The sequence below is a fragment of the Megalobrama amblycephala genome, linkage group LG13 (genome assembly GCF_018812025.1).
Source record: "Megalobrama amblycephala isolate DHTTF-2021 linkage group LG13, ASM1881202v1, whole genome shotgun sequence".
Classification (NCBI taxonomy): domain Eukaryota; kingdom Metazoa; phylum Chordata; class Actinopteri; order Cypriniformes; family Xenocyprididae; genus Megalobrama; species Megalobrama amblycephala.
The window spans coordinates 25,211,821-25,238,257 of NC_063056.1; the positions used below are offsets into that span (position 1 = coordinate 25,211,821).

Genomic DNA, 26,437 nt, shown 5'->3' on the forward strand with positions numbered 1-26,437 from the left:
GAGGAGTCTCAAACTTAGGCAAACAAAAAAAATGAAGTACCAAGCACATCTTTGATCAATCTTACCACTATGTGTATGGGAGGTAGTCCCTTTAGCATGCTGTCTGGAGCCAGAAGGGGGGACATGTAGGGGTTTCTGACGATGGGAGAACTCTGTACGTTCATTTCTGCTAATTGCTCTGAGCGCAGAGGCTCAAAGCCGTCTGGAAACTCCCGGGGTTCCTCGGAGTCCTCCTCACCACCAGGGGGTGGAATGGCCACAGTAGAAAAGGATTCTGACACAGCGGGATCCACCTCTTTGCAAAGGAAGAAACTTACATCCTCGGGCTAGGACAGAGGTGGAGGTAAATAAGATATGAACATGAGGCGACAAGGTTCATCCAGGGCTGATGAACAAAGTGAAACATTACCATGACCTGAGCTGTTTGAATTTCAAACATTCCTGCATAATGAGTATTATGTTAAAAATTGGGGTCGGTATTTGATCACACATACAGAAACAGTAATATTTTGAAAGATTATTACAATTTAAAATAACTGTTTTCTATTTCAATGTATTTTAAAATGTCATTTATTCCTGTGATGGCAAAGCTGAATTTTCAGCATCATTACTCCAGTCTTCAGTGTCACATGATCCTTCAGAAATCATTCTAATATGCTGATTTGCTGCTCAAGAAACATTTCTTATTATCATCAATGTTGAAAACAGTCGTGCTGCTTTTATTTGTTGAAACTGTGATACATGTTTTATTTCGTTTATTATATAGGAAAGTGGACATTTGTAAGGAACATGGGGGAACGGAGATGGGGAATGGGTTCAGGAGAAGCTGAGATGACTCATTTGAAACAGGCAGTAAAAATTAGTGTTTCAAATCCAGCAATTATTCACACATCTGATGTCATCGTATCATGGGATTCTCAGCAGGATTTTAACACATACTTGAACAATGGCATACAAAATCCAAGTGACATCATTGCAGCATAATTCTTTGCACAGAGTTGCACAACTACTCTCCGCACTACCCTTTCCCAAGCTGGATAGAGAGGAATACAGTGAAATAATTGTGTAGATTCAAAAAAGCTCTGTGATTTATTTGCACACAGTGTTCCAGACTAAAATAACCAGATCAACAATTTACCGCAAGCTATTAAAATCAGGCAGCGTTAAGAGGCCAGTTAATTCTGTGCATTAGACAGCCTGCGTTCTGCCACAGCTCTGACTCTGATGCTAATTATGGCATAACAAACTCCTGTTTTTCTGCCACCAATGGCAATTTAATCCTCTGTACGAACATCTGTGCTGCACTCCAGCAAACATACCAGATTCTTACTAACAATGGGACTGTCTGTTATTTAAATGCGATGTTTGACTATGATAAAAGCAACACTGTTTAATTGTTGAAGGCTAGGTCATTCTCACTCTGGAGCAAATTAATCAGCGCAAATATTGGCATATGTTTCACATACTCATAAAGCCATGAAAACTAGCCTGATGGATGCTGTGTAGCAGAGATTGGCACCCTAGTAGAATGCAAATCAGTTAGATGATTAATATGACTCACTGTTGCAATCTGTAAAAGAGAGACCTTCGACACCAAGGGGGCTTTAGGAACATGGTGGAAACAGAAATTTGAATAAATCCTTCTAAAGCACAAGACGAGGAGCTGTACCTTGCTCTCGGGTGTCAGCGTGATGTCAAGGATGGAGCTGTGGTTGGTTGTGGTGGTGCTAAGGTGGTTGGCAGTCTGGCTATCGTTTTGCTGCACGTTGCTGTTAGCGTGGGTGCCCAAGTCCTGGCATGTCTGGCTCCTCTGAGACCCTTTCCCCTGGGAGTACTCAGACAGTTTGGCGGATACCGGAGGGTCTGTGTGAGGAGAGGTTAGAGACGCTTCTGAAACGCTCTTTCTCACAGAGTCTGAAAAGAAAAAAGGGGAGATATTTAGGACGTTTTTAGAGGAAATACTGACAATGAATGTCATTTCAAGGTCATCCTGGTGATGTGGATGTTTTAAAGTCACATATATTGACTGACGTTGCACTCCTGTTATTATTTTGTAAGATAATGTCTATGTGAGATATTAACAGGCCCAAAATGTGATGGTGGAAAAAGAAAACCAACAAAACTAAGGTAATCCTGAATTCCCAAAGCAAGTTCTAAGCAAGCTATCAGGAAGAGAAAAAAATTCCTCTTCAAAATCTTATAGAGAGCATATATGCTTCCAGAAACATTTCTTAATGCAAATATGTAGAAAGGCAAAATGAGAAAGTAAATAAATATAAAACGATTACAAATGGACAGAGGGTAGGAATTTTAAGCAAAAGGGGTGGGGGATTACAAAGACCCTCACACAGACATTGGTGGAGGCTGTTGGCGAGGAAACAGTTGCCAGGGAGAGGTAAGGCATGTGACTGTCTGATGTGAAGTGCATGTGTGTGGCATTAAACAGACATTCAGGAAAATATTAAGGCCCTCAAACTACCATACAAACAGACAACTGACCAGCCACAACACAGCTGTCTTCCCCATAGCCATAATCTTGTGAAAAACTATTCTCAGCTATGCTGGCATAGTGAATGATGAATTCATGGCCATCATGAGGCAATTAGAATGCTTTGTGTTGTGTGTGACACCACACTAATGATGCCTTTTAGCCACAATGCATTGACATCCTGCACAGCCCTACTCTTTCTCTCTCTGTGTGAGCTAATGAACTCAAATGATATGAGATCTTGGGTTGATAGTAGCCCATTTAAACCATTGACTTAAAAACCAACGAGAATGTGGCACAACGCAGTATGCGAAGCCATTAGAAAGGGCTTTGATTGATATGGTTATTTATCAGCATTTCAGTCAGCTGTGCGACTATGCAACCAAAACCACAATAAAACAAGAATAAAAATGCAGATACAGTGAGAGGTGAGCATTTGTGACATCATTTTATTAGAAATGTGAAACATATCAGTACCATATCTATTATTGGCCAATATTAGAGTTTTTTAATTTATCACTATTGCATATTAAACTGTGCTCGCTCATTTCGATAACCTTTGCTGTCATCTAATCACATATTTAATAACACTCTGATATAATCTTTAGCACATATAAAACAATTCTTATACTATAATATTGTGATACCTTCAGTGTTTAGTGTTTTATTTTTTTATTTTCATATACAAAATAGTATAGAATTTTAATATAATTATAACATATTTAAAGTTATTTAAACAGTAATTGGTAGCAACCAACTGAAGCGGGGAAGGCGGGGCTGAACCACTGGTGTTGGAATATCATGGGGAAGATCATGACTTGCCGAGTTAGTAACAATTAATACTACTGTAGAGAGAAGAGGAAGGAATTGTGTAGTTGTGGCACAAAAGGCAATTGGGTTGTGGGACCTTGCATACATTAGCCTTCCAGGTATCCTTTAACAGCATGCTTAGATGATGGATACAGACTGAATCAGGGCCTCCGTTCAGAAGCATTCAGTCAGCACATGCTCTGAAGGACCACTTTCCACAAAACCATCTGTGGGTCACGCACCACAAGCTGGAGAATGAGTTCAGAAGCTACCACATATAGCTCTGAACAAATGGCTATTATCACCATGGAGCCAATTATATCAAGCAAAGCAGAGAGCTACGAGGGATTTGTGTGCCTTAATTTAAACCTAATTAAAACAGATCAAATAATTAGCCAGCTGCACTATTACAAAGGCATCATCATCAGTGTATGTAGGGATTATAATCATAAAAAGACATATTGATAATGCCGCCTTAGACACACTCGGCACAATGAGTACACTCTAAAACAAAATACACTCTATTTCAGCCCTATACATGTACCTGCACTCCCTTTATCCAGCAAAGAATGGATCCAGTTGGAGGCCCCCTGTTTGAAGTCTCGGAGCAGCAAGGCAGTATCTCTCCTCACCATGCTAAAAGTGCTCACCTTCTCCACCTGCTTCTCCACCTGTGGATCTGTGCCTACACACAGCAGAAAAGGACAAAGGGGAAAAAGCAAATAACATACAGTAGGATTAAAAAAAAAAAAAAATCCAAATCGAATGTGTAGGATTCAATCAATCAATATATAAACAAACAAACAAATTAAAATGAAATTAAAAACAATATATAAAAATATAAAATAAAGGAAATGACATAAAAATAAATATTTTAAATTTTGCTTTATTTCTAGGCCAGTAATGAATTAACAAAATTTGAGACATGCATATGTACTAATTTGAATAAAAGGAGGCGTTCTTGCCAGTATTGGGGGTAACGTATTACAAGTAACCTGAGTTACGTATAATCAGATTACATTTTCCAAGTAACTAGTAAAGTAACGCATTACTTTTTCAATTTACAACAAAGTATCTGTTACTTTTTCAAATAAGTAACGCAGTGTGTGCGCTGTGTGTAAGAATTATGATTATTGTAGGTCTAGACTAAATGTGAACATGTATTTACTCATCTCACTTCCACAAAAACATTCAGCATTCCTCAAAATGTATAAAAACAGTGAAATGCAATCTCAGAATTGTATGCAAAACTGTAAATATGCATTATATTCAGCCTGACTGAGGCTTATTTATTTCACTTTTGGTGCAAAATGGCCTTTAAATTGATCAAAAACATAACTGTTTTTGTTGTTATTGAAAAACAAACCCATTACTTTTCATAAAAAGTAACTAAGTAACACAATTAGATACATTTTTTAGGGAGTAACGCAATATTGTAATGCATTACTTTTAAAAGTAACTTTCCCCAACACTGATTCTTGCTTCTACTGAAGCACAAAATGTTTTTTGAAGCATTCTCAAATTATGCTGGAGAACATGTTCATTAGGTTTTACTAAATCTTGTGGAGATCATACAGCTTGAGTGTTGCTGTCATTAATGCAAAAAGGTGAGCAACTAAATGCTAAGACATGCTGATATTATAATCTGTAAAAAATTAAAATAACAAAAATATCAAAATAGAAGCATTTTAGATACCATAGACATTAAATATCCAGTATTATAACAGAAAGACAATATTGTTAAAGTTCACCTGCAGAGGAAAGACAATACAAGCCGTGGGCCACTGATTTGACTTCACCATTACTATGATTGAAAACACTACTAATCGAATCATTTATAACAAAATACAAAGCAATTAATCTATTCCTGACGTGTGTGGCTTCACTTAACTTTACTTGTTGAAATCATTCATCATCATTAAGGTTTCTACACTCCCTAAATTGTGAATATGCTAAACTTTTACCAGCGATAAATTATGCGTCGGACCTGACCATTTCAGCTCGCTAATAACCCGAGTCACAACACAGCACTAATTTTCATAAAATCCTATTACGGTTCCAGACTGACCTGCGTAAGCACTGAGGCAGCGTGAGAGAACACTGAGGGGTAACAGAGGGTCAATGAGGGTAAGCAGGCGGGATGGCGAGGCATACACGGTGAGCAGGGTGGCGGGGTACGCGGCGACGATGCCATCCGGCATGCGCACGCCGTGAGCAGCGGCCCGCATCGACACAGTCACACACAGGTTTCCTCCTGCGCTGTCACCGGCCAAACACACACGCTCACCGGTCCAACCTGAGGAAGAGAGGGGCCAACAGAAGAGATTTAGGAAGGAGGCGCAAAGCAGAAGATGAAGTAATGAGCAATAGATCAAATAAAAAATTATTTAGAGAATCAAGAAGACAAATACACTCTATATTTCTTAAATGAGGTCACATATTTATCACTGATGTGGTGTGGTTTTCACACCAAAGACACCGAAAGGGAATTATTAGAAGCGCGTGATCTGCGTGATGATCCTGAGATAGATAGCAGAGGTGAGAGAACACTGAATGATGAATATGTTTACGCTGCTGTAGTCAGACCGAGTGTGAGCTGAGTTTCAATAGGCATCTTTGTTCCCTGTGGGATCTCGACACCAGCACAGTACAACAGTATGACAGATCGTCAAGTCGTCCAATTTCACTTGTCTTGTACCTTAATCAGTTTTTTAAGGACTAATCAAATGACTGAATGATACAAAAATTCTGAAAAAAATAAATACATTTAAATTTAAATGAATAATGTAAAAAGCAGTCTGGTAGATGGATGATGCAATTACTATAAGTTGTATTCAGTGTTTCATTAAAGTGGTAATAAAACTAATAAAAATTAAATGAATAAAATCAAATATTTCTCCACAAAATGTGTTCTGACATTCTGTAGGAAACTCATTTATTTATGTGAGTAGGAGTGCAGGTTTTGCACTCATAAAAGCTGAAGGACCACGTAAAAGCTAAATGCCGTTTTATCGGTCGTGAACAAAATCACCTTCGATTGGTCAATCATGTCAACCATGAAAAGACAATCATGCCTGATGTGTGCCACAAGCAGTCGTGCATGACAAAGAAAAAAAAAAAAAGCTTGACAAGTGCTGCCACCTCCCACTCAAAATGAATGAACTGTGTACCATACAAAAGAGGTTTAAAATGGGCATGCAATGAAAACTCACTCCATTTTCATCTGTGCATGTTTTATCTTTTAAAAAAATTTGACCTGTCCTCATAATGTTTAAATCAAAAGGTCATAACCAGACCTTCTGCTGGTGACATGCGTATCACTTCTCAAATCATTTAGTTTGCTTAAACCCCGCTCCTGCAAGCTCACGTTCACCTGCCTCCACTTTTCAATGCAACACAGACATCCCAAAATCCAATCAACAACCAATGGATAGAACCAAGTCCCCGCCCAATATTTTTTTCTTGTTTTGACAAACTGTTACATTTGGATGTACATTACAATACAGAAAATAATATCTGTCGCTACTTCCATGTCATCACGACTTTAAGAAGCAAATATAAATCACGATATCATGGGAAAGTATAAAGAAGTATAAGGAAGTATAAGCATAAGGAAGTATAAAGAAGGGGCTATTCTTCTCACCAAGCAGGTTGTGGTTCTTGATGGCCCAGCAGTAGGCATAGAAACATTCCTCTAAAGCCCGAGGAAACGGGGCCTCAGGGGCCAGAGAATAGTCCACTGAAAGGACGGGGGCATTCAGGTCTTGAGACCAGCTCCTCAGATATGGCTGAAGAGAGAGAGAGAGAGAGAGAGAGAGAGAGAGAGAGAGAGAGAGAGAGAGAGAGGAAAATGGAATCAAAACTGCTGCATTTTTAGGTATTAGAAATCATAGACAATGTCGAAAAATTCACACTAGGATTTTCAGGTTTAGTTATTTCTTCTTTTTTCCTTCTCGTTTTATAGGGGACATGGTATTTGTTTGGTTTAATGTCAAAATCAAAATTGACAATTCTTATTTTTTATGGAATGTTGCAGCATTTATATTAATTTATTTTTCAGTCCACATTGCTTTAATTTGTGTTAAAGGGATAATTCACCCAAAAATGAAAATTCTGTCATCATTTACTTACTCTCAAGTTCTTCTGCTGAACACAAAAGAAGATATTTTGAAGAATGTGTAACCAAACAGTTGATGGGCCCCATTGACTTCCATATGGGAAAAAAATACTATGGAAGTCAACTGTTTGGTTACCGACATCCTTCAAAATATATTATTTTGTGTTCAGCAGAAGAAAGAAATGCATACAAGATTGGAACAACTTAAGGGGGTGAGTAAATTATGACTTTCTTTTTTGAGTGAACTATCCTTTTAATGTTTTTTTAAATCAAAAATATTAAAATGCCCTCCCCCTCTGAAAAACATCTCTTCCTTGATGATATGTACTCCGGTGCGGGGTCTGGCCCATAAGTTTTCAATCCCTCCCCTCCAGCAACCTGTCATTCCACAACCACAATTTCACTTAGAAATATGCCACAATAGTGAAGAAATGTTTGTTGTGATTTCCGATTCGTGCTGACTTTGTTTAGCATTTAATTGCCTGTTTTACATTAACTGAATCTCTCAATAAATGGCTCCAAATCCTCAATACTGTACTCACTTATCCTGAGACTGAATATGGATACTTACTTGATAGTATGTGAAAAGCAATACATAAAATGTGTAGCATGTCTAAATATGCAACATTCAGTGGGCATACAGTATGTAACCCAGATGACCTACTTTTCCACCAAGATTTTGAAGTGTGTATTCAATGGACACTATTATCCACATGAGGCCACATGAGGTGCGTTGTCTTATTTGTAAATAGCAGGGAACAGTGTCACAGCTACAGTTGATGATAATGCCAACATATCACATGTAGTATGTTCAAATTGTAATTGTAGCGCACTTTATTAATGAACGAAAAGTATGTTTTTCCTGAAACATAGTACATATTATGATTATATTATGGTTTTATTTCACTTCTGTCAATGAAGTAGTTCTAGAGTTACTAAGTGATGGCAAAGACCCACATTTTCAAATCCTGAACTGCTTACCCAACTCACACCCCTAATTCCTTTCTGAATCCTGACCTCCTGTAGTTTCCAGCTTTAAGACAGTGGTTTCAGTGTGACTGCAACTCCTGAAAAGAGCCTGAATAAGGGTCCCGAAATGAACCCTAAATCTTCATTTCAAATCTGTCATCCTGAATATCCATCTGAATGTGCCTCACCACCAAGCATTAAGAGAAAACACGGTAACACTTTACAATAAGGTTCATTAGTTAAACATTAGTTAATATTAACTAACATGAACTAACCATGATCAATACATTTGTTACTGTATTTACTAATCTTTGTTAATGTTAGTTAATGAAAATACAGTTGTTCATTGTTTGTTCATGTTAGTTCACAGTGCATTAACTAATGTTAACAAGATTTTAATAATGTATTAGTAAATGTTGAAATAAACATCAACAAAGATTAATAAATGATGTACAAGTGCAGTTCATTATTAGTTCATGTTAACTAATGTTAACTAATGAACCTTATTGTAAAGCGTTACCGAAAACACTTAGGGAATGAGCATATTTCTTCTCAGATATTTCAGTCTCTTTGCATCTTTTTTCTTGTTCTCACTCTCTCAGTTTTGTTTTGTAGTTTAAAGAAATGATGCGTGCTGACAGGCGTCACAACATGTTGCTCTGACTGCCAGTTACATCTCATATCAACGTGTCCATTGTTGAGTGGCGCTCGTTCAAGCAGCTAATGCAGTATGTCAAGAGCGCAGGCTCCCGCTGGTGAGAGTTTGTGTGAATTTTGCATGAGTGGAGTGATAACATGATACTTTAACAGAGCAGAAGTCTTATACTTTGCACAAGACTCATAAGTTGCTCAAGGAGAGGCACTATTAAAACCACTAAATGAATAATCAGACATAGAAGTGGGAACCTGAGTGACTACAATCAATGTCTAAAGACAATAAAGTATTCAAAATTCTAATAAATATGCTGTGAACAACTTAAGTCACTTAGGATGAATCTAACGGTAAAAGATGCTCTGTAGACTCCAGCTTCTTGATATTTCTTTAACTATGGTCACCTTTGTGAAAATAACCTCTTCTAAACAATTTAATTTGTCCACTAACAATGTCCAACAGTGGACATACATGAATCACAGGAGAATTAAAAATTCTCACCACAATGTCATTTCCACCACATCTTAAGTGACGTATTGTGTTAAATTACATTCTGTTGGAAATGGCACTTTAAAAAAATTGGAATAAAACACTTTTACACTTTTAAACACTTGTAAACTTTTATTTTGCTACTGCTAATTTCACAGCTAACATTTTATGTATAATAAATACACAAAATTACATAATTTTTCACATTTTTGCATAATTTGACAAAATCACAGCTTAAAATGACACACATAAATATATAAGTGATTTTACCTTGATTTCACTTCACTGGTCTCATTTTTCATATCAAGACACATATCATTTTATTTTACAAATAAAAATGATTAGGGGAAAATTGTTGTGGTGGAAATGACAAATTGTGAGACTGTCCTATTTTTTTTTTTTTTTTTAATTATATGAAATATAGCAATGGGTTATGATTATTTCACTGTTTATTTCCACCCCAAGGCTCTATGATATTCTGCTTCCTAGATTTAAAGTAAGTCTATAAGATTTGTCTGCCTTATTTAAGGTAGGATGAAAAAGGGGACATATAGAGAGTGTAAGGAGAGAAGAGGCGAAGTGATACCTCATGTGATTTGGAGGTCTGTGCCACAAAGCCTCCTCCGTGGAAGTGCAACACCAGCCACGGGGAAGGAGGACTGCGCTTCGGCTTTAGGCCCAAAGAAAGAGATATCGGGCCCCCCTCTGAGCGACACAGTGCTAGTAATTTCTCACTGTCCTGAAGAAAATAAAAAATAAAATGGACCACAAGCACCATAACAATGAAGAGAAACCTATGAAAAATTGTAAGGTGAAAATTTCATCACAACACAACTTCCTGAATAATACTTCATTTGAATCTCTTTGCCTCACACAAAGACAAAAAGAGATGTGTAATTAAACGCTACAGACGCATGGTTCTTAAACACGTTTACGCCTCAGCTGGATCAATAGGAGTTCAAAGGGTGTGAAGCAAAGTCAAATAGGCTTTTTTAAGCACCATTACATCTAACTCATCTATATTGCAACCAGTTCAAGTCCTCCCATGACACAGAGATGTATATCAGGAATTATAGGGCTTAAAGTAAAGGATACAAGGAGATAAAAGGATAAAAGCTCAACCACTTCATTTAGCTAAGCACACCTCATTATGAATGGTGGTGATTTTATTCATTCCTTGCTATCTGTGCATAGTTATTTATTTATTTATTTATTTACTGTCAAGATAAGAGCATATAGAGTGGAAAAATGACTCTCTTTCAAGAACAAAGAGGTCAAATTATGATTCAAATGAAAAGTTCATGTGTGAGGAGTAGGAAGAAACATAAGTGAGAGATGATTATCATTCAAGACTAATTTAAGATGGTCAGTGACATCAGTATGAACTGTTGTACCTGTCCTTCTCTCAGCTCATATGAGATCAACCTCATCAGCACAGGGCCCAGGCCGATATGAGCTGCTGGAGGAGACACGGTCACCATGTGGGTGGGATCCGCCACCAACGGCAGGTCAAAGGGCATAGGGGGCACAGAAAGAGCTCGATTCACCTTCACTGTAGTGGCCGTCATAGACATCAGACCCTTGATAGAGAGAAAGAGAGATAGAGAGATGAGATAAAGCACAGATTTATTTCTGTTTCACTACTATGTAAATTGAACTTTGCAATATGAGAACTTGGGACATGTTATTATTTGATCTGATCAGCTGTAGCAAAAGATTGTCAAGTATATTAAAAAGACACTGGTGCAAGGAGTAGATGTCAGTAGAGTTTTATCTGACAAACACTGTTAATTCAATTTGAACTGTTATAAACAATTGATAGCTCTTGTTTCTGCTGAAAGAGCTAAGACATCAAGACTAAAATGTTTTGCCCACACTCTGCTGTCAATATACTTTAAATCTGTTTAAAATTTAAAAAAGTTTAGAAAGAGAGAGAAAAAAAATGTTCTCTCGGTTGAGCCAGCTAAGTAAAAATGAATACAATTCTATTTGAATCCACACTGGGCCTAAATTTGAAATTGGAGTTTTAGGTCCACTCTAGTTGTGATAGGAATTCAGCCAATGTGGAAAATTAATATATTTTGTCGACCCCAAGTGGACATTTTTTAATTTTAGCTTTGCATTCACTTTATTAAAGGTCCCGTTTTTCGGGTTTTTTTGAAGCTTTGATTGTGTTTATAGTGTGCAATATAACATGTATTCATGTTTCGCGTGTAAAAAAACACAGTATTTTTCACATAATTTACTTATCTGTATACCGCTGTTTCCACTGTCATAAAAACGGGCTGATGACTTCCTTGTTCTATGAAGTCCCTCCTTCAGAAATACGTAACGAGTTCTGATTGTGCCCGCGGTTCCTGTGTTGTGATTCGACAGCAGCTTAGCGCTCCTTGCCCGGAAAGGTCACGCCTCTTACCATAACGTGGAGATGCACGCACTCAGTGTTATTGTAAACATGTCTTTAATTTTACCCTATCAATTTGAGCCGGAATCAGACCCGGTGATTGGACTGCGGGATGAAAATAACAGTGTTTCGACGACATGACGACAAACACACTCTACAAACGCAACTCTTGTGTATTCCTGTGGGCGGAGGTTAGTCAAAAAACTGTTTTAGTGACGTCATTAAAGAAGGAAGTAGAGGGATGTAGTCCAAACTGGCCGTTCGATGTAGGCGACTTCTGTTAAATAAAATATCTCGCTTGGCATTGAACTTTGAGCTTTAAAATTTTACAGATATTATTTATACTCTAACAACAACATTACACACTAACTAAAGTTTGAAACATGGGATCACGAAGAACGGGACCTTTAAAGCCCAGTTCAAATATAATATAATATAATATAATATAATATAATATAATATAATATAATATATATAATATAATATAATATAATATAATATAATATAATATAATATAATATAATATAATATAATATAATATAATATAATATAATATAATATAATTTATATATTATAATATTATTTATATATTATAATATTATTTACATATTATAATAATATAATATAATAAAATAATGAACTATCATTATTATTATGAAGATTACAATTTTATTATTACAGTGGTAATATGCTTCTAACATAATTTCTTTACTTTCAAGCAGCATTTTTTTTTTTTTGTGGTTAAATAATACAAGGCCAAATCTCAAACCTATTTTCTTTCAATTAATTGTGATGCCCTAACTGAAACACACAGATGCTCAATACTAACTGATAAAACTTCAGTCTCTGTAACGTTCCAGAATGTCTTCCAAAAATGAACATCCAGGTTCTGAGTGATGCGTTCATACTCCTGACCTCTCAGTTCAGGGTCAATGGCATACTTCCCAGAGGTGAGGAAAGAACTTGCTGCTACACCTGAGAGAAACACAGACAAACAGACAGTTAGATGAATGCCTGTCTACATAATTGGCATATCACACCAGGACATCATACTTAGACAGCAATACAGAGGGGAAAGAAGTGAAAGTGGGTTCCCGACAAACAGAAACACACAAATCGATCATCTTACCTTGATGAACATGCGTAAGCAATTAGTTTAATATTTACAAACATCAATTGACATAAAAAAAAAAAAAAGTAAAAACTGATCTGTAACCAGTCCAACCAACTCCCATTCTAATGCTGATGCACAGCTTAGGAACTAGGGGTGGGAGAAAAAATGAAATATATTCTCAGATGCATAACGGTTCTCTTTTCGTGCTTCAGAATTGCTCCAGAGCTTAGTTCCCGCCACCCCCCGCATATGCATGATGGCACTTATGAGCGCTAGAGCAGGGGTTCTGAACTCTGGATCCTCTTTCCTGCAGAATTTTGCTCCAACCTTAATCAACCGCACCTATACAGACAGGTGAGTTTGATCAAGGTTGGAACGAAACTCTGCAGGAAAGTAGACCTCGAGGGCCAGAGTTAAGAACCCCTGTATTAGAGACAGGCATATTCTGCCTGCTGCCAATCACACACACACAAAACCATCGGAAAGTATATAAACTTGCATAAAGTTTCATGAGCGAAATGCAAGAGGTTGGAATCGGAATAACAGGGCAATCGCAGGCATTGTTGCACAGGATATGCTCTGTTAGAAATGTATTTCAGTATACATATTTTAGGGTTTTCTTTTCCAAATTCTCTATGAAAGCATAATTTACGCTGATTGGAATGCAGTATATATATTCGATACAAAACCCACTTACCAACAGGCAGCTTCTTTTAAATGCTTCTTTTAAAGTACTTATAATTATATAAGTAATTTGATAAAAATGCACAAATAAATTTGATATTTAAAGTAAAAATGTAGATCACAAATTGTTTTGGAATCAGATTGTGATTCCCAGAATCAGAATCGGAGGTGCCTAAAGATTCCCACCCCTAGCAGGCACAGGCACTGTTCATCTCTATAGAGGAAAAAGGTAATCTACCAGAAGAAAGGATGACAGGTTTGGTAAGGACACAAATTTCTCTCATCCATGCTGCCCTCTATAAGAGAGCTACTCACCATATGGTGCAATATCTCCTGCCTCCACTAGGGTGCAGCATTGAGCACAAGAGACAATATTAGAATGCCTCTGCAGGTCAGAATGTATTCAACTGCACTTTTGTGTCCTAAATTAACACAAGAGGAAAACCTGCTGTGCAGACACTTGCAAAGATAAAGTAGCGTGAAATAGTGACCTCTTCCCATAAATCAGGAGGCACATAAAGGAAGGTTTATCAGACCAGGCTGAATGCGACAGCTCTACTGACCTATGCCTGACTGATGCTTCTTGTAGTTGTCTCCAAAGGCAACCAGGCTAATAGCAATTGACTGTAGGAATGGACGGATGGCAGGAGTAAACTAAAAGGAAAGAGAACAAGATATTCACCTTAAAACATGACAAATATGGAAGAAAATTCCTTGATATACCAAGGCTGAAATACAGTAAAAACAGTAATACTGTGAAATATTATTACAATTAGTGTCACATGATCCATCAGAAATCACTCTAATATGCTGATTTGGAGCTCAAGAAACATACACTCAGATATGATACATTTAAAAAAAATTCTTTGGTGCTCAAGAAAAATGAATAAAATGTAAATACTGCCGTTTATTTCTTTGTCTCATATTATAAAAGCATGTATGGGAAGACCCGTCGTAATTACCTTAAAACACATTTTTGGTTTTAGTTCTTACAGTACATTAAAAGTCTCTGGTGTCCACAGAATGTGTCTGTGAAGTTCCCTCTTCTGGAAAGCAGCTCCGGGCCTCTTTCCAGAAGAGGGCGGAGCTTTAACGGCTCGCGCTTCAGTTGCTCAACAACAACAAAGCTGGAGAATCTTACGCAGCCAAAATGACGGTTGTCAGTAAAAGTGTCCCGCCTTACATTGTTCAAACTGGAATCGGACACTGATGGAGAGACTCAGGAAGAAGTTACAACTTATAGAATGCATCTGGATGTTTCTGAAAAGTTAGTGGATAAATTTATATAGTTACTGTGGAGTTGATTCAACTCATCGACTAACATGTGCCGTCATGTTAATCTTGCAAATCCTGCATTGAACTGACCCTCGTTTGTGAAGCAGTCCAGAGTAAAATGGCGGCATGGCAACAACACTCTACTACAACAACTTTTCTTCTTCTCTAAAGCAGCCCAACATGGCCTAGCCCCTTTTGTTGCGTGTTCTCAGGGGCAGGGTTTATGTAAATTTTAGAGTTAATGATGTCACCAACCCAGGAAGAAGTAGTAGTCGTTGTAGTCCCTACGAGCCGTTTGTTGTAGCCCTTACACGGAATTCTTTAAAAGAAAATATCTCCCTTTTCATTGAACTTTGAGCGTTGTTACTTTGCAGGTGTTGTTTATGCTCTAACAGCAAAATGACACACTGACTAAAGTTAAAAAAGTTAAATCATAATCAACCACCCCAACAACAATGGTTTTGTTGAAATTACTTCAGATTCCAACCTTGAACTAACAGTAGAAATGTGATAAACATTTATCAATGGAATCCTGTGATCAATCACAATCTCGTGCTCTTGAACAAACCTGAAATCCAACACAGCGGCCATAGAAGCAACCCTTATGCATGGAGGCATACTCTCTCAGGAAGCTCTGACTGAGGCCGCTTTCCTCCTGGAAGAAGAGGTTGCCATGGCTATTGTCATGAAGCAGTCTCTGAGCTAGATAGAGCAGCGCCCTGAGCTGACACAGAGCGCTACAGTACGCTTCCATCTCTGCCGCATTGTGGCTGGCACGGAAAAAGATGCTTCGCCTGTTGGATGTGATATAGCGCCCTTTGTGGATGATGTGGAGGAGGCAACAGCGCACCACCTGAGAAACAGGATGACAGAGTGAGATGAATGGAGGAGTATGCTGGGAAACGTATGCAAATGCTTCATGCAGGAGAAAGAAAGTGCAATGTAAAAACTGCTTATTGAGAGAAACGTCATAGAAAGGACAAGACTGGAGGGACTAAAGAAACATGCCCTCTGCGGAAATGAGCAGAATACGCAAACCAGTTAACTGTGATGACTAATTGCTGAAAATGATGCACTTGAAGCAACTATTTTCAGCAGAGAGTGAACTAAGAAAGAAGCAGGTAGGGAAGACTTCTCTTGCCCTTAAGCTAACTCATTAAAATCATTAAACACACAGTCAGAAATGCACCTTAACAAGGGAGCGATATCCATTGGCGGGGATATGAGGGTCAAAGTCAAAATGGTGGTAGATGGCAGCGAATCCAGAGATGACAGGCTCCAGGCTCCGGGCATGTTCCTGGATGGTGCTCATGGCGTCCACCAGGCGTTGAGCTGCATCCCCGGCTTGGCCCTTTGTGGCCCCAGAGAAAAAGGCGACATTTTCTTCACAGACGTCATACAAGGCAGTAAAAACTGCCTTGGTATCCATCACTAAAGGGGATCAGATGGGATAAGGACAGAAGAATTACTTCAAATTGGCACATATACCGAAATACTTTAAAGCCAATATAGAGCGATTAAGCTCAGGACAAAAGCCAAGCATTTGTGTACACTGTGGTTACAAACAGCAATATAAACATTTTATATATCAATCAATCCCTCAGCCAAAGTACTTCACTTCAGAAAATCATTTTCTTCATCAGTACTTTGTCATGTTTCCAGCACAATAGCTAAACATCCTTAAAACAAGATAAATGTGCGTGAGATGTTTTTAGAGCACACTATTGTGCAAGGTTTGGGATCAGTAAGATTTTTTTAAAGAAATTAATACTTTTATTTAGCAAAATAAGGTTAAATGGCCAGAGATGTTTTGTGTGTGTGTGTGTGTGTGTGTGTGTGTGTGAGCGAGCGCGTTTTTGTGATTTATGAGGACACAAATTTGTATAATGGCATGAGTATTACACTGGTATTATGACGTAAACATGAAATATGAGGATGTGTGTGTTTTCATTGCTGGCGTGGTGAAAGATTGTATCAAATTGAACATTGTTACAAAAAAAAATTATTTCAAATAAATACTGTTCTTTTGAACTTACTATTAATCATAGAATCCTTAAAAAATGTTTTAGATTTCTACAAAAACATTAAGCAGCACATCTGTTTTCAACATTGATAATGATAAAAGGATCATGTGACACTGATGATTGGAGTAATGGCTGCTTAAAATTCAGCTTTGTAAATGAAAATAAATTACATTCAATTAGAAAAAAAGTCAAAAACATTATAAAATGACTGTAAGCTTTTGAATGGCAGTAGATTTTCTTGTTTAAAGTATAAACCTCAATAAATTTTATTACTGTAGATTTAGCGATTTTAAGAAAATGTATTGTTTTAGGGATGTTTTTAGTTCAAAATAAGACAAAAAATACTGTTTTAAAAAAATAATTTTCACTGTCCAGTGTCTATGAAAACAAAAACATACTTAGCTAAAATGTACTACGACTATCACACATACAATAACACAACCAATAGCCTCTATCAGAACACATTACAATACAACACACATCTTAAAGATGCTGACTGCTAAGAAAACTACTGTTGCTTGTTTTCTCTACAGGAAAATAAGAAACAGTAAGTGCAGCAAGCAACACAGGACAGAAGCTGCAGACAAGATCACAGGACATATTACTGAGTAACCAGTGACGGGTGGCCATGAGCCAGCTATTGTACAGTCATTCATACACTCATGCACATTTATCTGATCAAGACTGACATGCCAGATACAGAGACAATACAGGTGAGTAAGGTCTCTCAGTGACGAGATTATGGCAGGTGACTACAGGTCAATCTGTTGCACTCTGTGTGAGCAACCTGACAACTGAGAGAGTCACAAGCAAATTCACAACAGCAGGCGATGCCAGGAATAGCAGGACCCTAAACAAACCTTTAGCTTTTTATGATTTCATACAAAACCACAAATCATTTTCATTTTTTTATATATATAATCATTTATATAATTAAAGATAGGGCATTTCCCCACAACTAAGGGTGATCAAAACCTAAGCAACAGTTAAAGACAAACATACAGAAGCTTGTCTTACTTTACATTGTGGTGGCAAGATTATTTATAAACAGCAAAAACAGTTGGGCTTCAAATGTCTGAATCCAAAAGTGCTAACATTTTTTTCCTTACATGCATTACATTTCCAGTGTTATTTAGAGCTGAATTCCCAAGATATTCTCTTATCTGCTGCACATGGGTTTAAACAAGCCCTGGCCCTTTGCTTTCTGCCCTTTACCCCAGATAACCCCACCCATCACACGTCCAGTCATTCTCTTCTCAGATTTTCCAAACTCTCCCTTTTTCAACTGACAAAGTATCCTATGTTGCATCTCTAACTGTTGGTGATCTATTCCCTTCATTGGCAAAAACAAACATTACATCTTCCTCCCTCAAAAAGAACTGTCCTCTTTTCTCTTCTATTTCTGTACCCTGTCCTTATTCTAAAGGCTGTAGCCAGACCCTGAGAGATTAGTGTCCTAATCTGCATGGGAAACCAAGTATGATACTGTGTCACCACTCAAATCTCTTCCATTGAGAGACAATAACTACCGTAAAACTAGTTTGAGTCGTGTAGTTTGAGAAATGACTTTCACAGCTGTGATGGGTTTCAGTTCAGAAGCTATTCGAGCATTGACTAAATGAACCTCATGGTTGTTGTGGATTATCTAAATCTTTCATTATGGAAACATGTGCAACAAGAGAACCTACCACCCAATCCTTTTGCTTAATGATAGACTCCCCTGCACCAGTTTACCACAGCAAAACACACACATGTCCACCTGAAAACCCTCTACAGTTAAGAATTCAAGGCTCTTGGCCCATTTATGAAGGAAAAAGACTGACAAATCTATAAAAACTATTCACTTTAGAGTAATGTTGAACGTTATATACGAAATAAGCTCGATTACAACTGAAAATAATTTCAATTCATCCAAGTTGTAAAACAAACAACAAAAAAGTTATTAGAAATGCCCTAGCAATGGAAGTCTAAAGGCAATATGGAGTGCGTTGTCCTCATAGAATTTCTTTGTAAGCTTGTAACTGCCACCACACTGTTTTAATGCTGAAAGAGTGAATCTATACAAATTTAGATTATAGTAGTTACATTATAAAAGCTATAAATACATGTCACTTCATTTATACTAATATCTTAGAACTTTAACTGAAAAGTTTGGGGTCGGTAAGATGTTTTTCAAAGTAATCCCTTTGTTTTCAGTAGCCATTACTACGGTCTTTAGTGTCACATGATCCTTCAGAAATCATTCTAATATGCTGATTTGCTTCTCAAGAAACATTTCTTATTATTATCAATGTTGTAAACATTTGTCTACTTATTATTTTTATGGAAACCATGATACATTTTTTAGGATTCTCTGATGAAAGAACCACATTTATTTGAAATATAAATCTTTTGTATCATCATAAATGTACTGTCACTTCTGATCAATGAAATGCATCCTAGCTGAATAAAAGTATTAATTTCTTTTGAAAAATCCTGCAATGGCTGCAGATAGTCTTGCAAAACTGGGAACTAGGTATGTGCAAGACTAGTCGACTTAGTTGATTAAACTAGGGCAATTGTGGCCTAATGGTTAGAGAGTCAGACTAGTTACCCGAAAGTCGCAGGTTTGAGTCTCAGTACCGGCAGAAAATATAGGTGGGGGAGTGAATGAAATGTTTTAAATCAGTGGTTTGGAGATGTCATAAGTGTTTTGAAATTTCAATGGCTCAAAACTGGGGGGCGTGACTTTGGCAGTTTTGATACACGCTCCGAACCACTGATTCGAAACCAAAGATTCGTAAAGCTACGAAGCTTCATGAAGCAGTGTTTTAAAATCGCCCATCACTAGATATTGTCATAAAGTCGTTATTTAGTTTTTGTGGCGCATAAAAAAATTCTTGTCACTTCATAACATTAAGGTTGAATGTTATGCTTCACTGAGCCATCAGATTTTTATCAAAAATATATTAATTTGTGTTCCAAAGATGTACAAAGGTCTTACGAGTGTGGAATTAATGACAGAATTCTCATTTTTGGGTGACTAACCCTTTAAGCTTGCATATAGGCTTGTTATACTACCAGTTATGAGGAACAATATGGTATGAAATTTTATATCGGATTAAAGGAGAAACATTATGAATGAAACTTACTTGCTGCTATATTATCCTACCGAAGAGAATCTACACATCAAGCTTTTGATTCAATTTTGCCACCCGTCATGTGTACAAATTTCATAGTACAAGAGAAGCGTGTTCAAACCCGGACACTCAAGTGGTTGCAGTGGTAACGAGCAGTTAGACTAGTCAACTAGTCGGTTGCAAAATTTCTGTTTAAACGTTAAAGAAATTAGTCGTTGCGCATATCCCTATTTGCTACTGCTGGCAAATTCAGTTGTTGGACAGAAGATGGTAAGTAGAACATTTATCAATCAACACTATTCATTCCAATTAGTACCACAACCCCACTGGATCAATCAATCAAAGAACAAAGACAAAAGCCAGAAAAACAAAGAATCATTCATGCTTGCAAAATAGTCATCTTCTCAATTCATCCAAACACAGTACATACCTACAGCCAAAGCCTGGCCTAACCAGCTAAGTCAAACTACTGCAAGGACACCTGCTACTGCAAGGGCACCTGCTTTTTCAGTGACACTGCGTTAAAATACATGAATACGATTTACCCATGAAGCATACAGCACAACCCACAGCAGAGGAGCAACAAGACACTTGTAAGGGATACAAGGGGGTAAAGCAGAGCTCAAGTGTGAGAATCTATAACCTAAGAACATGCAAAACAGAGCACAAACACACACAAAAACACACAGGGACTGATCCCCGGAGAATCTGAACATTACCCTCTTCTGAACTCATGCTGGAGTCCTTGTGCGTCCTGTCCCCTCAATACCAGCACAGCCATGGAGCCAGGGAAATAGAGACATGGGAAGGGGGTGGTAAATAAAAGGGGAAGACAGTAAGATAGAGTGTTTCGATTGGACGCTCACACTCGCCCTCCCTCCCACCTGTTCGTCCCCTCAGATCACGACAGGACATTCTGTCACTTTACATTTCATCGCCTGTTCTTTTCTGTGTACTTCTCCTTCCTTTATTCTCATTCCCCTCATTCCCTGGAGAGAACAGCTTTGTTATTTTCTGCCATACCAACTGTCCCTCTGTTGTAGTGAGATGGCTTTTCACCCAGTGTGCAATGAAAACAAATTACTCACTGCAACATGCACACATGTGCCACACACACACAGTGTTTGCTGTTTACTAGGATCCAGGCTAACTGTGTCCTAGGACCACAAACCCACAATTGCCTAAATAACCTTTGTTTCGATTGGTTGTATCATCCGGGGGTGGCCCCTGGCCAGTGACCTTCACCCTAACTGGACGATCCAAAATTGGTCCAGACAGACACAAACAATGAACTCTAAAAATATATATGTATTTTTTTTGTCATTGCTACACCAGAAGTTGTGGGTTACATACCAACTTCAATTAGGTCATTTGGCAACGGTTGTATTACGTCATATGGCGAGACAGTAATATGCATATCACACTGTATAATAAATGAATTATTACTGATATTAAAAATCATTTAAATTAAAAAATAAAACAAATTAATTATAAAAACAATGCTAGAAGCGAATTTGGGATGAGAAAAAATGAGAAAAAAATCATTTGACAGTGTTAATAAATTATGTTTTTTAAAGATTAACTTACTAGGTTCATGTTAAATAACAGCAAAGGAAATCAAAATGTAAAATTAAAAATTCTCTCTTATGGCTATCTATATAAAAAAAATAGCTGTTGGAAAAAATGATCTACAGAAATAGCATGGAATGTTCTCTGTGTGTATAACATTTCTAATTATGTATCTAATGATGTCTGACCTAGCTAGAAATGAGAAGTACACTTAAAATAGAAGCATACTTTTGATTTAAATAGTAGAAAATTAGAAATTTACCTAATTATTGTTTAATACATATACAATAAGTTTGTTTCACTTTGCTCACGTAATGTAAAATGTCTGCACTATTTCAGTTATAAAAGTACTTTACTGGAGATTAGTTTCTAGCAAATCTGATTTCTTCAGATTTGTTACGGTAGAAACCAAGCTTATTTTTAGCATAAGCTACAAAAGGCTTTTACAGTTAACTTGCATTTCCCATCCTCGTGGTTCAAGGACCACACATTTCTTCTAAGAATATTTGTGGTAGGGACATTAAGACACAAACCAAAGTAAACTGACAAGATCTGAGCTTTCTCTTTTTGTTCTACATGCATCAAGAACCACTTCCTTTATTCATTTGGCTGGAAGTAAGGAACAATGGAAGGATCTGAGCAGACCTTTGTCCCAGATTATTTTGTAAATGTGGTAAAATCATCTCAACAGGAAAAGAAAAACAATGCACTGACCCTGAAATCAGTGAAGAGTTTCCTCTGACTCTCATCCAAACATGACAGCAGCGAGTAAAACAACTTACTTATACCAAAAATACATTATGTGAACAGCCTGATATAGTCAATACATGAATGCACAGGACTACAAATCTTTTCAATGGCTGAGTGAAGTGTTTACATGGCAAATCCTCTCACTGATCCTCTGTACGAGGCAGGGGACTATGGTGAAAACTTTAAACCAAACAGCCAGTGACACTCTGGCCGTTGCAACACAAAGAACACGGGAAGCTCTCGTACCATCTCGATAACAGTGTGGTGAAATAAAAGGTTATTTAAAGGGACACAGTAGTTTTTGATAACAGTGAAAACAGTCGCTCTTAAATGAGGTCAAAGCATAGCTTCACAATCATTTTAAAGTGATAGTTCGCACAAAAAAATACATTTCTGTCATTTACTCACCCTCACGTATAACTTTTTTTTCTTTTGTTTTCTTACTTGTGGAACATAAAAGAAAATATTTTGACACGTCTCAGTGTTTTTGTCCAGTGGTGTGTGGTGGCGTTTTAAAATGAGGAGGGAAAGTCCCCACATTTTTTATATATATATATCAAATATAAATTTATGCCCCTGTTACACTTAATTTTCCTGGTTAAATAAACATTACATAAAAGGAGAGACCAAATACAATTCTATTTTGTATTTTTAAAACAAGTGACTTTTACACTTTTTAATGTCACATTTTGTAATATTTGCATTGTTTTATTTTTGTAAATTGATTATTTTCTTATCCAGTTTTTTTGAGGAGACACTGCCTCCTTTGCCTTCTCGGAGGAAACACCCCTGTTTTCACACAATGAAAGTCAGCAGTCAACAAAACAGTTTGGTTACCAACAGATCTTCTTTTTTGTTCCACAGAAGAAAATATTTAAAGGGGGGGTTTCACACACAGTTTCTGCCAAACTCATGTTAATCTTAAGTACCTATAGAGCAGTATAGCATCCTGCATATCGCCAAAAAGTCTTTAGTTTTATCATATTTATAAAAGATACATACGCTGTACCGAGTCTTTCTGAAAACAGTCGAGCGCCTGGAGGCGTGTCGTTGTGAGCGGAGATAGAGTGACGAGCTGTCGCAAGAACGCGCAGCCTTTGCGTAGAGATCGTCTGCAAACTATCAATGGTCAGCTAAACAAATACATTTAAACACACGCAATACACCACCGCGTTATCCGTGGATAACTTTTGAATCACTATAATAAATATAGGGTATAGTGAAAGATGAATAATGAATTTATAAATTCACTACGTTCGTATTGTTTACATTATATGCACTTAGGCGCCTATTGCAAACAAAACAGACATTTGAAGCAGTTTTACTCACCACCTGCGGTTCCCACTCATGACCGGGATCATTATCGCTGTGACCGCTCCATCTTTCAGTTTCAAACGATCTGTAAATCCAGTGTAGAACTGGGCCTTGTTTATGAAACCATAAGCACCGATCCTGAGGGCTCAAGCAGCCACGGAAAACATGAGATATTCTCCATTCATTTTAACCAATAAAAACGTGATTGTAGGGCCCTATGAAATCCGTTTTATTTTTTCCCAAATACACATTTTTTTAGGGCCCCATGATAAACGTTTTATTCTTTCCCCTCAAATTTTATTTTTACCAAATTCTGTTTTCTGGATTCCATTTTAATGGTTTAATTCCATTTTAATAATCAAAAAGCATGTCTAATTAATTGAATTCTTAAAAACAACAATATTTATTTATTAAATTTATTAATTTATTAATATATTTTTATGATTTTTTTTTCAGAAGTTCTGTTGTGTATTTACATTTTTCTGGCAATCAAATGAACGCATACCATTTAATTTATCTTTTAATCATGAAATTAAACTTTTTTGTCAAACAATGTGCTGCACAACAGAGCTTTACTGTTAAAATTAAAACATGGAAGAAACACTGAGATTATTGTTTAAAAATATATTTTAATAATTTATTGTTAAATTAATTTATTTAAATTCTACTGTACTACAGTAATATATTTCTGTCAAGTTAAATCGAACTTTTATTTTGACGGTTTGCCTAGAGCTTTGAGTTTCTCTGTGTTTATGACAGTAGTTTTCTCAAACGAAGCGGTTAAATGCTGATGAAGTGACTTTCAGAGCAGCTCTGGAGATGAATTCGTGCGTTCATATAGTGAGGCGACAGAGGACGAAAACACCGCGAGCGGCGCACGTGCTTCAGCGTGCGTGCGCCCCCGCGCGATTGTGTGTGAGGCGGTGTGAGGTAAATGAAACTGCGCTTCCGCATCATTCATTTCAGAGGCACATATGCATGCAGGATTCATGTTTAAATAGTCTTTTTGCAGTTTAATATTCACACACTAGTCTATATGGCGATTTAATTTAAGTGTACTGACCTGCTTTTAATTCATTCATCAAAAATTTGACAAATTCCTGACATTCCATATAGTAAATTTCGTTTTTATGAATGGATTCCGCGAGTCCGAAATTATAGGGCCCTAGGATTGCAACTATCAGTTTCTATGGTTATTTTAATGACAAATATCGAGAGTACATCAATGTAATGCGTGAGAACAAAACTCTCTGCTCCACTTAATGCTGGGTTCTTTGGGAAGCAAGGTTATCTTTCCCTCACAACCAAAAACAAACTTCTTTGGTGACATTGTTGATTTTGTGAAGTCATGTGACCTGTGCAGCGCTGCCAACGACTTCCATAAAGCCTCACTCTGGTCGACATGTACGCGCGCGCCTTTCCGGGAGAAGTGCCAATACAAGGAATTCTGCCCCCGTTGACGTCACTCAGGCCCATACTCGAAAAAAAACCCCGAAGTTCGTGAGGATTTGGAAGAGTATTTTTGGCACAGAAATACACCGTCATATGTCCAACTCATGTTATAAAAATTTGGCCATGTTTAGCATGATAATCCAACTCTTTAACAGTGTAAATAAGTCAGAATGCATAAAATAGCATTATACCCCCCCTTTAAGAACATCTACACTTACTACACACATCTTCACTGTGGTTATAATCTTAAAGGGACAGCGCACCCAAAAAAAAGAAAATTCTCTCATCATTTTGAAGAATATGGTTAACCAAACAGTTGATGGACCACATTGACTTTGAGAGTATGAGGGAAGAAATCTATGTCAATGGGACCCATTAACTGTTTGGCTACTGACATCAAAATATCTTCTATGTTCAGCAGAAGAAAGAAATTCATACAGGTTTGGAACAACATGAGGGTGACTAAATGATGACAGAATTTTCATTTTTGGTTTAACTATCCCTTTAAAACCAGTCTCGATCATTCATGCATCCTAAAGCTCCTGATGTATTATATCAAAGTTGAGGCAAATACTCACAGGTCATTCAAACGTAACGTTATATTCTCCCCTGTCTAAGAACAGTGAAAGCGTGCCGTCATCACAGTTTATGTAAATGTATTACAATTTAATACAGTTTATTACAATGCACTCAATTTAAGTGAAAATGTCATATCACTACTACACTACAGTGTTACAGCAGCCGATGTATTGCATAACACAAAATAGTTCAAACGTAATTAAAGCACGTTGGTTTAGAGCTACAGCCTCTTGAGAGATTTCAAAATGTGTGTTTACATATTAATAAGGAAATACCAGTGCTCATAAGATGTGGTACATTGGTCCAGCATTACTGTACACAGTAAGCGTTCGGGCTTTAATCTTCTTTTTGACACTTCTGGAACTATCTAACCGGGAGCGCGGATGTCATTTACAAGCAACAGCTGCCCCACTAAAAAGCGGTTATGTTTATTAAAAACGAATATACCTATTGGAACTTCTTTGTGCTTTGAAGAGCGCCTCCTGTTTGCTGCTTTTTCAAGAACACCGCTCCCGGACTTCTTTGCAGACGCCATCTTCCTCAAACACGAATCATTACCTCCCACCTCTGCTCTGTCTGGACATACCTTACAGACGGCCACGCCCACATTAAAATCTATAGCCAATAA

At 37.3% G+C, this 26,437-nt stretch overlaps 1 protein-coding gene across 2 annotated transcripts in view; it reads right to left on the minus strand.

Moving 5' to 3' along the window:
- lipeb (lipase, hormone-sensitive b) overlaps positions 1 to 26,409 on the minus strand; it is a 30,405-nt gene extending 3,996 nt beyond the window's left edge. Inside the window, exons 1-13 of one of the 2 annotated variants that reach the window (XM_048151740.1) lie at positions 26,257 to 26,366; positions 20,865 to 20,899; positions 16,192 to 16,433; positions 15,571 to 15,855; positions 14,291 to 14,381; positions 12,759 to 12,904; positions 10,920 to 11,105; positions 10,112 to 10,264; positions 6,942 to 7,086; positions 5,367 to 5,594; positions 3,843 to 3,983; positions 1,670 to 1,914; positions 66 to 326 (exon numbers count right to left, since the gene is read on the minus strand). In XM_048151740.1, the coding sequence (XP_048007697.1) occupies positions 66 to 326; positions 1,670 to 1,914; positions 3,843 to 3,983; positions 5,367 to 5,594; positions 6,942 to 7,086; positions 10,112 to 10,264; positions 10,920 to 11,105; positions 12,759 to 12,904; positions 14,291 to 14,381; positions 15,571 to 15,855; positions 16,192 to 16,433; positions 20,865 to 20,880 (2,139 nt within the window). In that variant the 5' untranslated portion in view covers positions 20,881 to 20,899; positions 26,257 to 26,366. Of the gene's footprint in view, positions 1 to 65; positions 327 to 1,669; positions 1,915 to 3,842; positions 3,984 to 5,366; positions 5,595 to 6,941; positions 7,087 to 10,111; positions 10,265 to 10,919; positions 11,106 to 12,758; positions 12,905 to 14,290; positions 14,382 to 15,570; positions 15,856 to 16,191; positions 16,434 to 20,864; positions 20,900 to 26,256 lie in introns of both variants that reach the window. The other variant, XM_048151739.1, reaches the window with a different exon arrangement.
- Positions 26,410 to 26,437: the final 28 nt, after the last annotated feature.